Source organism: Bactrocera dorsalis, chromosome 6 (assembly GCF_023373825.1).
Source record: "Bactrocera dorsalis isolate Fly_Bdor chromosome 6, ASM2337382v1, whole genome shotgun sequence".
NCBI classification, from domain to species: Eukaryota; Metazoa; Arthropoda; class Insecta; order Diptera; family Tephritidae; genus Bactrocera; species Bactrocera dorsalis.
Window position 1 is genome coordinate 1135818 of NC_064308.1, and position 16462 is coordinate 1152279.

The 16462-nt window shown below is 39.4% G+C and overlaps 1 protein-coding gene across 12 annotated transcripts in view; it reads right to left on the minus strand.

Annotated features, from left to right (window-relative positions):
- The window catches only part of LOC115065952 (uncharacterized), a 456818-nt gene that overhangs the window by 368681 nt on the left and 71675 nt on the right, over window positions 1-16462 (minus strand). For 11 of the 12 annotated variants that reach the window (XM_049459708.1, XM_049459696.1, XM_049459705.1 and 8 more), the window contains exon 2: window positions 3983-4304. In XM_049459708.1, the coding sequence (XP_049315665.1) occupies window positions 3983-4282 (300 nt within the window). In that variant the 5' untranslated portion in view covers window positions 4283-4304. Of the gene's footprint in view, window positions 1-3982; window positions 4305-7817; window positions 7838-16462 lie in introns of those variants that run through there. The other variant, XM_049459702.1, reaches the window with a different exon arrangement.

Consider the following 16462-nt stretch of genomic DNA (forward strand, 5'->3'; position numbering starts at 1 on the left):
GACTCAGATTTTTTGTGATGGAAAACTTTGCTTCAACAAAAATGAATGATCGTAAGCGAGCGTGATCAAAGCGAACAATCAGTTTCAATCACTGTTGCTTGTTTCGTAATGATTTTTCTCGATCGAACGCCTTGTGTGAGCAGCAAAGAATGTTCGAGAATGCTGCTTGCATTCCGATCGATCACAATCATACCGTTTGGTCATACCGGGTGGTTCCTGCCAGCAGCGCAGTCGCTGAGCGTTCTTTTTCTTTAGCTGGAAATATTATAACTGAAAAAAGATATAGGCTCGGACCATGTTCAGTTGATAATTTATTGTTTTTAAATTCATTTTTTAAAAGTTTTAGCGATTAAGAAACCAAGTTTGTTACCTTCTTTTAATTTTAAGTTTTTGTTGATGTCAATGAAGAAGTGATAAAAATTTGAAATTTGTGTTCCCTAATATTTTAAGCATTACCTTTGTTTATTAATTTTAAGCATTAATTGAATTTTAGTTTTAGGCGTTAAAAATGAAGAAATATATGCAGTAATGTTTTGGTTAATTGGAGGATGGAGTCATGTGTAGAAGTTCACGCAAGTGAGGAAAGTTCTCTGATCGCCATTCACTTGGGTGTGGCCAGAAACGATTCTTTTACATATGACTCAAGCAGCTCACAACTTCCGGTCTTTGGCCAAGTATCCTCTGGGTAGCCTAAGAACATCCGTTTGAAGGCGAGCTAAAGTGAGAAGGCGAAAAATCCCCTGCATAGGGTTGTGCGCTGGGTTTGGGACCCGCCACGTAAAAAACACCCCCCAATGAAAAAACACCAACAGCCTCGGATGAGAGACCCCCCTTTTGATGACGACCATGGCAAACGAAATAAGGACTATGATTTGAGGGCATGCACCTGGAATGTCCGGTCCCTTAATTGGGAAGGTGCCGCTGCCCAGCTGGTAGATGTCCTCGTAAAGATAAAGGCTGACATCACCGCCGTCCAAGAAATGCGATGGACAGGACAAGGACAGAGACGAGTAGGTCCTTGTGACATTTACTACAGTGGCCATATAAAGGAGCGCAGGTTTGGTGTGGGATTCGTGGTGGGAGAGAGACTCATTCACTGCGGTGAATGAACGTCGAGCCACAATCCGCATCAAAGCGAGGTTCTTCAACATATCGCTGATTTGCACCCACGCCCCGACGGAAGAGAAGGACGATGTGACCAAAGATGCCTTTTATGAGTGCTTGGAGCGCACTTATGTGAGATTCCCCGTCACGATGTAAAAATCGTGCTTGGCGACTTCAACGTCAGGGTGGGCAAAGAAGGTATCTTTGGTACTACGGTCGGTAAATTCAGCCTCCACGACGAAACTTCCCCAAATGGGTTGAGGCTGATCGACTTCGCCGGGCCCGAAATATGGTTATCTGTAGTACTAGATTCCAGCATAAGAAGATCCATCAAGCTACCTGGCTGTCTTCGGATCGAAAAACTACCAACCAGATCGATCATGTTGTGATAGACGGAAGACACGTCTCCAGTGTTTTAGATGTGCGTGCGCTCCGAGGTCCTAACATCGACTCGGACCACTATCTTGTTGCAGCTAAGATTTGCACCCGCCTCTGTGCAGCAAAAAACGCACGCCAACAAACACAAGGAAGGTTCGATGTCGAGAAGCTGCAATCACAACATACAGCCGAACGATTCTCTACTCAGCTTGCACTCCTGCTCTCTGAGAGCACTCGTCAACAACTCGGTATAAGGGAATTGTGGGACGGCATTTCAAACTCTTTACGTTCAGCTGCAACCGAAACCATTGGTTTTCGGAAAGTGCAAACGACGAGGAGTGCCGTGTCGCAGCGGAGAGAAAACAGGCTGTCTACCTCGCAACGTTACGATCGACCACAACACGTGCGGGATGGGAAAGATACCGAGAGTTAAACAGGGAAGCGAGACGCATTTGCAGACAGAAGAAGAAAGAGGCCGAAATGCGTGAGTACGAACAGCTGGATAAGCTGGCCGACAGGGGTAATGCTCGAAAATTCTACAAAAAAATGCGGCGGCTTGCAGAAGGTTTCAAGACCGGAGCATACTCCTGTAGAACCCCCAAAGGTGATCTAGCCACCGATACCCAGAGCATACCTAGATTATGGAGGGAACACTTCTCCAGCCTGCTGAATGGCAGTGAACACATAACACCAGGAGAAGGCGAACCCGATTCCCCAATCGATGACAATGGAGCAGACGTTCCACTACCCGGCCATGAAGAAGTTCGAATAGCAGCTGCCCGCCTGAAGAACAACAAAGCGGCAGGGGCCGACGGATTTCCGGCCGAGCTATTCAAACACGGCGGCGAAGAACTGATAAGGAGCATGCATCAGCTTCATTGCAAAATATGGTCGGATGAAAACATGCCCAACGATTGGAATTTAAGTGTGCTATGCCCAATCCATAAAAAGGGAGACCCACAATCTGCGCCAACTATCGTGGTATAAGCATCCTCAATATCGTGTATAAAGTTTTATTGAGCGTATTGTGTGAAAGATTAAAGCCCACCGTCAACAAACTGATTGGACCTTATAAATATGGCTTTAGACCTGGCAAATCAACAACTGACCAGATATTCACCATGCACCAAATTTTGGAAAAGACCCGTAAAAGGAGAATCGACACACAACACCTCTTCGTCGATTTCAAAGCCGCTTTCGACAGCATGAAAAGGAGCTGCCTTTATGCCGCGATGTCTGAATTTGGTATCCCCGCAAAACTAATACGGCTGTGTAAACTGACGTTCAGCAACACCATAGTGGTATCATCGGCCTCCACACCCACGCCGTTAGTTCTGCTTTCTCCAGACTGGACAAGGAAGCAAAGCAAATGGGTCTGGCAGTGAACGAGGGCAGAATTAACATCGACAACAGTGTCAGCCTCGAAATCCAACGCAGAATAACTCTTGCCAACAGGTGCTACTTCGGACTGAGTAGGCAATTGAGAAGTAAAGTCCTCTCTCGACGAACAAAAACCAAACTCTATAAGTCACTCATTATTCCTGTCCTGCTATATGGTATGGTGCAGAGGCATGGATGATGACAACATCTGAAGAGTCGAAGCTACGAGTTTTCGAGCGAAAGGTTCTGCGAAAAATTTATGGTTCTTTACGCGTCGGCCACGGTGAATATCGCATTCTATGAAACCATCGCTTTGTGGGATTTACGACGACTCTGACATAGTTCAGCAAATCAAAGCGACCAAGCGGCTAGGTCATGTCGACCGAATGGACGAAAGCACTCTAGTTCTGAAAGCATTCGACGCGGTACTCGCCGGGGATAGCAGAAGAAGACCTCCACTCCGTTGGAAAGACCAGGTGGAGAAAAACCTGGCTTCGCTTGGAATCTCCAATTGGCGCCACATTGCAAAAAGAAGAAACAACTGGAACACCCCACAAAAAACATTAACGACTAAAATACAGTTTGACCAAAAGCTCAGGAGATATTTTAATAAAATAGGAAAGAGGTAATACCTATATCAAACACTCATGAAATACGTGGGGTTGCCTATCAACAAAGCAAGAGCGACGTCACCCAATATGTACGCTACATAACTACATCCCAAAACAAATTGCATACCTGTAGTTTTAAGCATTTTTAGTAAAGTATAAATAGAAGAGTAACACATTATACCACGTCTTTTGTAATATAGCAATTACTCAAAAAAGAAATTTTGAGTCTGATGACGTCGAACTAAAATATATCTTTTACACGTAACTCACTCAAAGTTATTAATTCGCGTCAATACTTTTCATGATTTTTTTTCTTAATTTAGTACTATTATAAATGGCGTGAATAACAAGATGTAGAAGTAGTACTCAAATAGGAATGCTATGAAACAGGTTACTCATGGCTGGAGTAGTTTTAAATTTAATATTCAGCTTATAATTGAACGGCGCCACCCTCTTTCTCCTCGTGCTTTTAAGACTGCTACGTTTCGAAAATTATTGTGTGTACATACCTCGGGATAGTTTTGTTTCTTTTTGTAAGGTTTCGGTGGAACAAGTGGACCAACTCTTTTTGGACTATCAATTCCACAAATAACATATTTATTTATCTTTTCCATTTCACCCATGGGTTCGTCCTGCATTTCTCCATCATTTTCGCTGTTTAGGTCGGTACAGTTGGTGGTTTTTACTTCGTTAGACCTTAGAACAAAGCGTTCATTCCCAGTCGAACTTAAATTCGGTGTGGCACTAGCACTTGACATTTCATTTTCTGCATTCAGTTTTAACATTAAAAACTGTTTTGGAAGATCCATCACGTAAAATTAAATTACGACCCTGCAACGAGAAATTTTTTGGAATCAAATATTTTTGTGTCATTCGGTCTTTTTGAAAAAAAAACGTGGTTATTACTTATGGTCTAAATGGCGCCATAGAATCTATTCGGATTAACCCTCCATTACTAACCTCAGGGTCGAATCGACCCAGACACGCAAACTTTTTAAATTAACAAAAAATAAAGAATATTTTTTAACGCAAGATATATATGTAATCTAAATTTGTACATATTTAAACGTTTATAAACAATAAGAATAAGAAACATGTAAAATATTATGCATAAAAAAATGTTTTAAAAAATAGTCTGGGTCGATTAGATTACATAATTGAAAAATTTTTGCATTAGTCATTCCAATTTTTCTTTTTAACATTTTACTTTTATATTTCAGGTTTCAAATGCACTTTATTTGAAGTCAATATCTTTAAAACTTATCATTTTATGCGGAATCTGGCTGGATAACTTTTTTTTCACTTTATTAGCTATGTTGTAATGAATACAAACTTAATTTCAATTTAAATATATAAATTAATTTTTTAAAACATAATTTTATAAATTTAAAAATAAAATACTACAATATACTAAAAGACGTATACGTTTTTGCAATTTATAAGTTTAAACGATTTTAATAGATAATACAAATGAGGGTCGATAAGACCCATGGTTAGTAACCACGCGACATGATTTGAGGTTAGTAATGCAGGGTTAAATATAGTATTTAAACAAAATATAAAAATAATTTGAGTTCATTAAATATACGTTTTTTATGAAAAATTAAATTAACTTTGGATTTTTTGACGGCGTGTATGAAAGCTATATGATAAAGTTTCCTAATCTAAATAAATTTTTTAGAGTTTGTGCCTTTGACTCTTACAATTATTCTTGCGATGGTTTGTCAAATAAAAAAGGTTTCTTTACATAATTTGATTTTGATCGATAAGTATGTATGACAGCAATATGTTATAACGGGTGATCCAAAAAGAGGTACTTTTTTCAAAGCCCTTTCCTGGCAGATCACGCGTGATCATGAAAGGACTTACGCCTGAACAACGTTTACACTTTATTACGAAAAGCCAACATTATTACGAAAATTCACGTTAGGAATGTGTTTCGCTCAGCTTATGGTCAATATAATCAGCCCACTGAGCGAACTATTCGCATCACTATCACCTATTTTGAGACCCAGCATTCATTATTGGATAATATTCCACCAAATAGACCACGTCAAGCATACAGTGAAGAAAGTGTAGCAGCCGTAACTGACACTGTACATCAGTGTTTCCCAAAGTGGGCGATAACGCCCCCTTGTGGGCGCTGCAGGTGTCAAGGGGGGCGGTAAGAGAGCTCATAACATCAAAGAATGATATAGCTTACATGACAGACCTCTATAAATTGTTCAACGACATGAATCTCCAACTGCAAGGCGATAAACTAAATTTAATTAAAACAAAAAACGTCGTTGCTGCTTTCGCAGCTAAACTGCTTCTACACAAAAAGAATCTGGGCAGACGTGAGTTTCACAATTTTCCGAATTTATCAGTATCATGCAGTAACGACGAGTTGTTTGCCTACTGCCAACATTTGGAAAACCTCCACATTGACTTCACCGAACGATACCAGGACATTTTGAACTTGGAAATACCAGACTGGGTGTTGGATCCGTTTTCAAATGTCAACACAGCAATGTCACCTCAGCTGGAAGAAGAACTTATAGAATTGACAACAAACGAGGAAATAAAAATCAAGTTCAAAAATGGCTACCAAGAATTTTGGCTACAAAGACCGACCTTGCAATTGTACCCTGGATTGTGGTCAATCGTTCAACGATTCTTGATAGCATTCCTATCGTCATATTTGTGTGAACGTAGATTTAGTGCTGTGACAACACTGCTTACTAAAAATAGAAATCGTTTGCTTGTTACCGAACGTGGCGACTTGCGACTGTTCTTGAGTAAATTGGAACCTGATATCAACAAACTTATTAAACAGCATCAGATTCATCCTTCACATTAGTTTTTATATATGGATCGATTATTTTAGTTTTATTTTTAATAAAAGATTCTCTGTTTTAATACTATAAAGTTGTGATTCAAAAATCATTCTTATTGGCAGGTGGAGCCCGTAAGAGTTAACTTGAGGCCTAAGCGCCGTTGTATGTTACCTACTGCGCCTAGGTTTCAAGTTGCTGGTTATAGTAAAAGTTTCGTTTAGAATTCTACGTTAATATACATATATAGGTCACAATAATTAATTCGAAGTTATAGTGGTTTTTAAATAGGTGAAAAAAGGGGGGCGCTAAAAAAATATTTATTCTCAATGTGGGCGGTAGACAAAATAAGTTTGGGAACCACTGCTGTACATGAAGACCGTTGAGTCTTTTCGGACTGACGTATGGAATGACATGGCGCATTTTTCGTTGAGATCTTAAATTGAAAACGTACAAAATACTGCCAGTGCAAGAACTGAAACCGCTCGACCTTCGTTTCGCTCTATGGGCTCTTGAAAAGTTCCAAAAGGATCCGCCCTTTTCGCGCCACATTTTGTTCAGCGATGAGGCCCATTTCCGGCTCAATATGTATATTAACAAGCAAAATTGTCCTATTTACGAAGAACAACTTGAAGAGATTCAAAAGCTGCTATTTCATCCAAGAAAAAGCAACGGTTTGGTGCGGTTTTGGAGACCGGTGAAATCACCAGTCCATATTTCTTCAAAAACAATGACGGTGAGAACGTAAGCGTATATGGCAAACGTTATCGCGTCAAGAGAGCCGACTATTAGATGTCTGAAATTGAAGCTCGGGATCTTGGCGACATTTCATTTCAACAAGACCGCGCCACTTCCCACACATCGCATTAATCAATGGATTTATTAAGAGAACAATTCAGTGAGCAGATAATTTCAAATGCAAACTTGGATTCTTTTAGAAACTCTTTTAAACTAAATCTGAATAGGTAGACGAACAAAAGATCATCGTCCCTTTTACAAAAAAAAAGGTAGGGAATTGTCAAGTACTTGTATGTTATGTCCGTCATGGTATGATCGCATTCGTGGCATTTGGATATGTATTGTAAAATAGTTGAAATTTAAAAAGGTTTTACACGGTCTCATATTATACAAGTATTCGCGTTGTTAAGGCGATTTCGCCTATTTTCACACTTTAAAATATAGATACAAGTAAATTCTATAAAATAAATGGCATTTCATTTAAATGGCAAGTAAATTGCTTAGAAAAAATTGCAATAATAACAAAAAGTTGCAAGCAATGTACAGTGCCTTCTAATGTTATTTTAAAGTTAAGAGATAAAATAGTTCAAATTAAAAACCTGAACATGACAGCGGATTGGACAGATAATTTTTTATTCGTCTAAATAAATGTTTTTTATTACCCTACTGTACTTTAAGCAAAAGAAAACCCTTTATAAATTAGTTGAAGTCAGAAAGTAATAAGCAACAAAATGTAGATTTTGAAAAAAGATGTATATTATTTATTCAAACATTATTTATTTAAACATACATTCACGCCAAAATATCTCATCAACTGCATAAGTTTTCTGTATAAAGATTTGGATCGTCCAGTTGAAATGGCATATGCTATAGTGGTCCGATATCGGCGATTCTCACAAATGATCAGCTTGAGAAGAAAAGGAGGTGTAAACAATTTCGATATATTAAAAAGTGAAGGAGTAGTTCGTTTATATACAGACAGACGGACATACCTAAGTCATCTCCATTTGTCATACGGATAATTTATATACGAAATATTTTAGAGGGTGCACCAAATGTGCTAAATTTAATGTATGGAATTTTTAAGAAAACATCAACCAAAGGAATGAATCTCCCAGTTACATCCATATTTACACATTATTTTTAAGAAAAAGTATTAAATTACTTTCGTTAACATACTACACATACAGACAAACCTAAGCGCTATAAAGTCAGATGAAAAGTCAAATAGGTAGGAAATCACTATACCGCGTAAATTACGCTAGGACAAGAATCTAAATATTGCTTCACAAAAGTATACTCAACTTGTTTAATTGAACAACTAAAAAGTTCAAAAAAGCACTTTAAGTATTTATAGGGTTTTTCAAAAGGGCACTACAAAAAGTGACTTTTCTTCAGTAAGGTTTTCCATTTCATCATAGAAAGATATATAAAATTTATTATTTAATTTAATTCAGAGTCAGTGGCCTCAACTTCAAGAGGGGGGTTTTCAATAAGAGAGTTACAACAGTTTTCTAAAATAAAACAAAAACGGTCTGGGATATTAACGAAATTCTTTATTCCTGTGAAAGTACATTCGATGCCATTATGTGTCTTGATAAAATATAAGGATTGAAAAAGCAGCGTCTTTCCCCCAACACATGTGGTGAACAAAATAATATTCAAATTTTTTTTATGAGATGCGCTTAAAGGAGCTAACAGGGTTGATTTCATAGAATTCACTCAGAAACCCTTCGCGTCAGAAACAGTTCTGGTGCCACAGTGAAACCTGGAAAACCGGCCAACCAAGGGAGTATTTTCACCACATAGTGAAGACACATGAGCCCTTGCTTCTCGCGCCCTTCATACGTAGCGTCATAAAGGGCCATCCATAAATTACGTCACACCTAGAAGGGGGGGAGGGTATTACTCAGAAGTGACATTGTGTGACAAGGGGCAGGGAGGGTCAAAAGCACACATTTCAAAAGACAACGACGCTAAGTTTGCTCCATTATTACTACAGATGTTATTAAATCTCCAAGCATCATCCCATATGAAACAAGTTCCATATGATAGTTATTGCCCTAGTGTCGAGTCATACTTATTTAAAAGATCGTGTAGCATATGCGGCCTATATTTTTCTTCATATAAAGCCACCAATCAACACAAACAATCACATAAAAAACAAGAGCTGTTACCTATCGCGAAAATTCGTCCTCTTTGCGGCTAGACGTGCACGAGAGATTCTCTGTTTAATGAATGATGACGATGCTTTATAGATAGAAGAAGATGATGTTGATACGAAAGATGTTCCTGACATCCAAATTCAGAACGAAAATGAAGTGCCTAATTTACCAGTAATAAATGATATAAAGAAGTGGGTCAAAAGTCCATGGACACAAGATGATTAAGTTTCGTATTTTTAATTAGCATAATGAAGTATCTATTATTTCTTGACTAGTCATTCGTTGTCTCTGTACTTTAATATTTAACTAAATGCTGATTTTATTAAAGATTATTCAATAAATAGAAGCATAAATAGAATAACCTGTTCCTTTTTATTTTTTGATAAATCCATAAAATTGGAAAACTTGTGACGTCACGAAAGGGTGGGGGGGCTAGTTCAAAATGTGACAACTTTTGATAAAGACGGGAGAGGGGTTAAAAAGTCCTTAAATTCGTGTGACGTAATTTATGGATGGCCCCTAAGCGTCGCGGTCTAAATAAAAAACCACTTTAATAGATAACCATTAAAAACATCGAAAGAACTACACCGAATACAGGGCCCGAATCGCGGCAGTCGTGAGCGAGCAAGTAATCGTATCGAGTGAAATTTCGTAACGTGTCGAGTGTGCGGATCGTCGCACTCGACACGAAACGAATAGAAATTTTATGAAATAACTTTCCTGGTGTAGCTGTAAATGACATTTTCGAATACATTCAAATACGAAACAAAACAAGTATTTGAATTTGAATTCAATGCAAATCTTATATATAAAAATGAATCGCAAAATGTGTTGGTAAGCGCATAACTCAACAACGCTCAGAACAATTTTGCCAATTCTTTTTTTAAAATGTTCTTTGAGGTTCAAGGAAGGTTTTTACGGCAAGAAAAATTCGAATAATTGACGGAAAACCCTTAAAATCAGCCCTTTTCTTTTTCCCATACAAACGAGTGAATGTTTGTTTATTAATAACGCTGAGAGAACGACTGAACCAATCTTGATGAAATTTTCAGAGAATGTTCTGGGAGGATCGGGGAAGGTATAGAAATAAAAAAACCTGTATGCTTTTCGTGAGAAAGAGTCGGAAAATTGGACAATTCCAAAAAGTTAATTTTTTCCATACAAATTTTTTTAAATTTTTTTGTTTTGTTTTTCAATTATTTGAATCGTTCAAATTTGTCGTTTGCTTCAAAAATTTTTGAAAATTATTCAGTGAAATTGTTATGTGTGTTGCATACAAAGTGATCAATTACAGATTGAAATTTGCTACGATGTCACGAAGAGGTCCCGCTAATATCGGTCGGCGTTCTTTTTGGCATCAACATACATTAGTAGCCCAAGGCACATGACCGAGTATTCCCAGGATGCGATGACATACGTGCGGTGTTATGGATCGCGGTCAATTAGCAAGCGATCGTCACGATGTCACAGCAAGACTTTTCAAACAACAGCTTCGATGGACTTTATCTTGAAGCAACGTATATATGGTGCTGTTAGATGCTAGATGTACTCTTTTGAGTGGCAAAAGAGAGGTTTGCCGCACGCATACATTCTTCTTTGGATGGTGGATGGTGGTTACACCAGATCATATTGATGAAACCATTTCTGCGGAAATTCGTGATCCAGAGAAAGATCCAGTATTATACGAAGTGGTAGAAACCAATATGGTTCATGGACCTTGCATCCACTACAATCGCTTTTCGGTTTGTATATCTGATAATAAATGCACGAAACACTATCCAAGTGCTTTTCTCTCGGAAACACAAACTCATCGGCATCGTACACCAGATAACAATGCCAGAACATTCAGCAATCAATTTAAAAGAGTGTATATCGAAGCTGACAACACATGGATCGTACTATATTCCCATTGTTGTTTAATTCACATTCAAAACTCATATCAATGTTGAGTATTGCAGTTTGGTTAAATCTATATAATGCGTTTGTAAGTACGTCACCAATGGAAGCAATACGATACGGTCGATACGTGAACCGCAATAAAGCGCTTTGTAGAATATTTACTTTTGCAATTCATGAACGTTTTCCGACCGGCGAGAACATTGCCCTATTCGGAAATACCTTGATATTATTATCTGGAATGCATCGTCGAAGAAATAGTTGCGCAGAAAGCAAGGCCAACCAGGGGATGGGCATCCAGATGTATTATCAACTAATGCATTAGGACGAATTTACACAATCTACCCGAAAAACGACGATTGTTTCTACCTTCGGTTGCTATCGATTAATGAACGCGGTTCAACTTCATTTGAGTCATTGCGTATTGTGAATGTTACGGTGTCTGTGGGTTTGGAGAAGTATGCCAGGAATTACAATTGCTGGTAAATGTCAATCACTGGAATGCACATGAAGTTCGCACACTTTTCGCGATAATCATTTCGACGTATCAGCCTTCAAATCCGCACCTATTATGGGATACGAACAAAAATAACATTGCCGAAGACATTTTACATCGTCTTCGCTAAAACTTGGAAATGGGTCAATTCCGGTTGATACTTCCAGTGGTTTGATATCAATTCCATTCCCCGCTTATCAATTCACGAAAGATGAACTCATCACGAATGTGTATCCGAATATTGGCCAAATTATCGTAACTACGATTCCTTAAGTGCACGCGCAATGTTAGCTGCCAAAAATACCGATGTTTTGACTTAAACTGGAAGATTCAAAGCCAAATTCCGGGAGACTTGCGCTCATACAAATCGATCGATCGTTTTGACAATGAAGACGACGCCATGAATTATCCTTTGGAATTTCTAAATTTTTTGGAGGCTTGGTAGTTTGCCACCGCATCATTTGCGTCTCAAAGCTGGATCTGTCGTTATTATGTTCCGCAATCTGCGCTATCGAATACAAGGGGACAGAATACTTGATTCTAATAATTCCTTTGAGTTCTAACGATTTGCCATTTCATTTCAAACGTATTCCGTTTCCAGTGAAAATCGGTCAGATATACGTTGCGTACTCACGAGTTGGAAAACCAAAATAAATAAATAAATTACATTGAAATAAAAAAAATGAAATGGTAAATTTAACTTTCTTTTCATTTCCAAATACATAATTTCAAGCAGGACAACGGCTGCGGGGTCAGCTAGTATTCAATATATGTTTATACAATATGTGTAATAAATTGTATATAAATTTACTAAATTTAGTTTTTGCATTCAATAAAATGAACCCTAACGTGTTTTTTATACAAGTTCATCTGATTCAGATGAAAAATATCACGAAATGGCCATACGATTCAGGATTCGTGATAAAAGTAATTCCATGGATTTACCTGAAGCAGCGTAAGAAAATTATACCGTTTAACTTAGTATAGATCATATTATTTTAAATCATTTACAGATTCAGGAAGTGATTTAGACTGACCAAAGACGCATTTACTTTCATCATATCGGAAATAAAAATTAACGGACATTTATCAACCGCAGTACCATCAATCAGCCGGTGGGCCGGTGGAAAATTTTCAGTAAAGATAACATAAGTCGGTATATTCCTGAAAAAGTGGCAAAGTTCGGCAATGTATGTGCAGTGTTGCATACAGTTAAAAAATTCAACATATTGAAAATATTTTGTAAATGAAAACAATAATATAGAAATAGATACGGGAAATGAGACTCAATTAACTAAATTGGTCATAAAATTAGAGATCATATTATCCAGTATTTTATTATCTAAATGAATTAAACGTTCCAACAACATTTGAATTCATGTTTTGTTCTAATAAATATATTTTCAATAAAAACAGGAACTTGGAATTAACATATCGTATATATTGGTGTTTATTTCTTAATTTTTCTCTTTAAAATTTCAAGCTCATGAGTTTTAATCTGCAACTCTACAGCTTTTTTGCATATCTGCTTGATGTACATCTTCTTTTATTTGCAGCGATCTCTTCTTTTAAGCAATTAGTTTCTCAAGATTTTTACTTCTACTGCAACATCTATCCCCGTAGCATGGAGGAGTTGCTCTTCTGCTACAGTTAAAAGCTTTTCCTCGTACTGACCACCACCAGTCTTTTGTTTCGAGGCTTTTTTGAAAGAAATTTTCTTTTTTATATTGTGCTTTTGATCAGCAAATACCTATTTTTGTATTTTATTATTATCTTTATCATTCTATTCATCATTTCGTCAAAATTTAGCATCTTTCATCGGTGGCCCGGCAGCGTTAAGTTTTAGCGTCAATGTACCCCATAGCTTATTTAATGCAACTTTGCCTTGCCCACAATTAGGCAAAATATTATTTGCTAAAATTACTCATCAAATTTTTTTGGTGCATATTTGTCCTTAAATCATTATTTATAATTATAATACATGTTAAATAAACTCAATAAAAGAAAAATAACTTATATTTCACTTCCGATTAATTTTAACTGTTATATTCAAACTTTTTTTTTTAATTTGTACTATAACGGTTCTCAAATAGCTAACGAGTGAGATTTCGATTCTTTCGTACAAACGAGAACACGTTATCGAATGAGGAAATTTCAAATTTCGAAAGTGCGCATTCGATAGCGAGTACAACGATCCGAAAACAAAAAAATTTCATAAATTTCGTTCGTTAACGTGTGCCGCGATTCGGGCCCAGCATTATGACTACCAAATATTGGGCACGACTAACTTCCAACAAGTTTTGAACGCCATTCAAAACGGAGCTATTAACCCGTTTATTATTTATTGAAGTTCGTGGATTTAAAGAGTGCACTTATCAATTATGTTGATATATGTACATGACCCTGAAGTACATTAAGTGAAGGACGGAGTTATGTGTAGAAGTTCACGCAAGTGAGGAAAGTTCTCTGATCGCCATTCACTTGGGAGTGGCCAGAAACGATTCTTTTACATATGGCTCAAGCAGCTTACACTCTTTAATAAAGTTTCTTCTGGGTAGCCTAAGAACATCCATTTTAAAGCGAGCTAAAGCGAGAAAGCGAAACCTCCCGTACATGGGGTTGTCCGCCACGTAAAAAATACACCCCCAATGGAAACTAACAACCAGCCTCGGAAGGGAGACCCCCCTTTCGATGCCGACCATGACAGACGAAAGAAGGACTACGAATTGAGGACATGCACCTGGAATGTCCGATGTCCTCGTGAAAATAAAAGCCGACATCACCGCCGTCCAAGAAATACGATGGACGGGACAAGGACAGAGACAAGTAGGTCCTTCCGACGGAAGAGAAGAACGATGTGACCAAACATGCCTTCTATGAGCACTTGGAGTGCACCTATGAGAGCTGCCCCCACCACGATGTCAAAATCGTGCTTGGCGACTTTAACACCAAAGAAGGTATATTTGGCACCACGGTCGGTAAATTCAGCTAGCCACTAGGAAACATCCACAAATGGGTTGAGGCTGATCGACTTCGCCGGGCCCGAAATATGGTTATCTGTAGTACTAGATTCCAGCATAAAACAATACATCAAGCTACGTGGCTGTCTCCGGATCGAAAAGCCACCAACCAGATTGATCATGTTGTGATAGACGGAAGACACATCTCTAGTGTTCTAGACGTGCGTACACTCCGAGGTCCTAACATCGACTCAGACACTATCTTGTTGCAGCCCAGATTCGCCCCCGCCTGAGTGCAGCAACCTCTGCAAATGATAGTCACCGTGTCGTGGTGCAGGGGCTTAAGCCGCAAGGCATACTCGGCACCCCCCAACTGGTGTGGGTGGCGTTTACCAGCACTGCCCTGACTGCACTGACAGAATGACGGGTGCCGCATGCGTGCGGGAATCAAGAACTACCACCTCCTAGTCTAGGGTGTTATGCGACCCGTGCTCATTGGATGATTTGCAGCCAGGAGGTAAATTCGGCTGTATTCTAACGCCTCCCCAACACCGGGCCGAATTGGGAATAACTGTGGCCTTACCGCGTCAAGGGGCTCTGGCGCGGCGGATCTCCCAGTTCCCCAATAGAAAAGCAGACCCGGCAGCTCACCTCATTGAGTAAGGGTCGTAAGAACTAGATGGATCACATAAACAATTCAAAGCAACGACCACAACAACTACAGGCGAATCGACTAGGCAACAACAAAGAACAACGGCTACGGAACACGGCAAGGAGAAGGCAATCGGCGCAGCTGCAGGTAAGGGGAGTCAAGGAGCTAAACGTAAGTTCAGCTTCCTTGATGCTCTCTCGCCAGAGGAGCGGGCGCTGTTCGAGGAGCATGCCAGGGAGGACGAAGACGACATGCCCTCTTGCAGCGGCGCCCGGCGGTCAACAACAACTACCGCGTATGCTGCTAAAAGCACCACCAGAACCTACCTACCACCCTCTGTAGTAGGGCCAGCGGCTCAGACTGAGGGGAGTCACATCGGGCAGAGACCGACGGTGCACGTAAGAGGAGAAGGAGGAGCAGGAGGGAAGGACAGAAGCGGCAATCACAACAGATTTCAAACTCCTTACGTACAGCTGCAACCGAAACCATTGGTTTTTTTTCGGTTGCAAAAGAACAGGAGTGCCGTGTCGCAGCGGAGAAAAAACAGACTGCTTACCTCGCAACGTTACGATCGACCAAAATACGTGCGGATAGAAAAATAGCTAGGGCAAAGCGCGCGAGTATTAAGAACTTGACAAGATACACTCCACTGCCCGACCATGAAGATGTTCGAATAGCAATCACCCCTCTGAAGAATAACAAAGCGGCGGGGGCCGATGGATTGCCGGCCGAGCTATTCAAACACGGCCGCGAAGAACTGATAAGGAGCATGCATCAGGTCCTTTATAGAATATGGTCGGACGAAAGGCTGCCCAACGGTGGGAATTTAAGTGTGCTCTGCCCAATCCACAAAAAGGCTGACCAGATATTCACATTGCGCCAAGTTTTGGAAAAGACCCGTAAAAAGAGAATCGACACACAACACCTCTTCGTCGATTTCAAATCTGCTTTCGACAGCATGAAAAGGAGCTGCCTTTATGCCGCGATGTCTGAATTTGGTATCCTCGCAAAACTAATACGGCTATGTAAACTGACGTTGAGCAACACCATACTGATATGATCGGCCTCCACACTCACGCCGTTAATTCTGCTTTCTCCAGACTGGACAATGAAGCAGAGCAAATGGGTATTGCAGTGACCGAGGGCAAGACGAAATATCTCCTGTCATCAAACAAACAGTCGGCGCACTCGCGACTTGGCTCTCACGTCATTGTAGACAATTGTAAAGTGTTTAACGTAGGTTCCTGCTGTCGACAGCTTAAATCT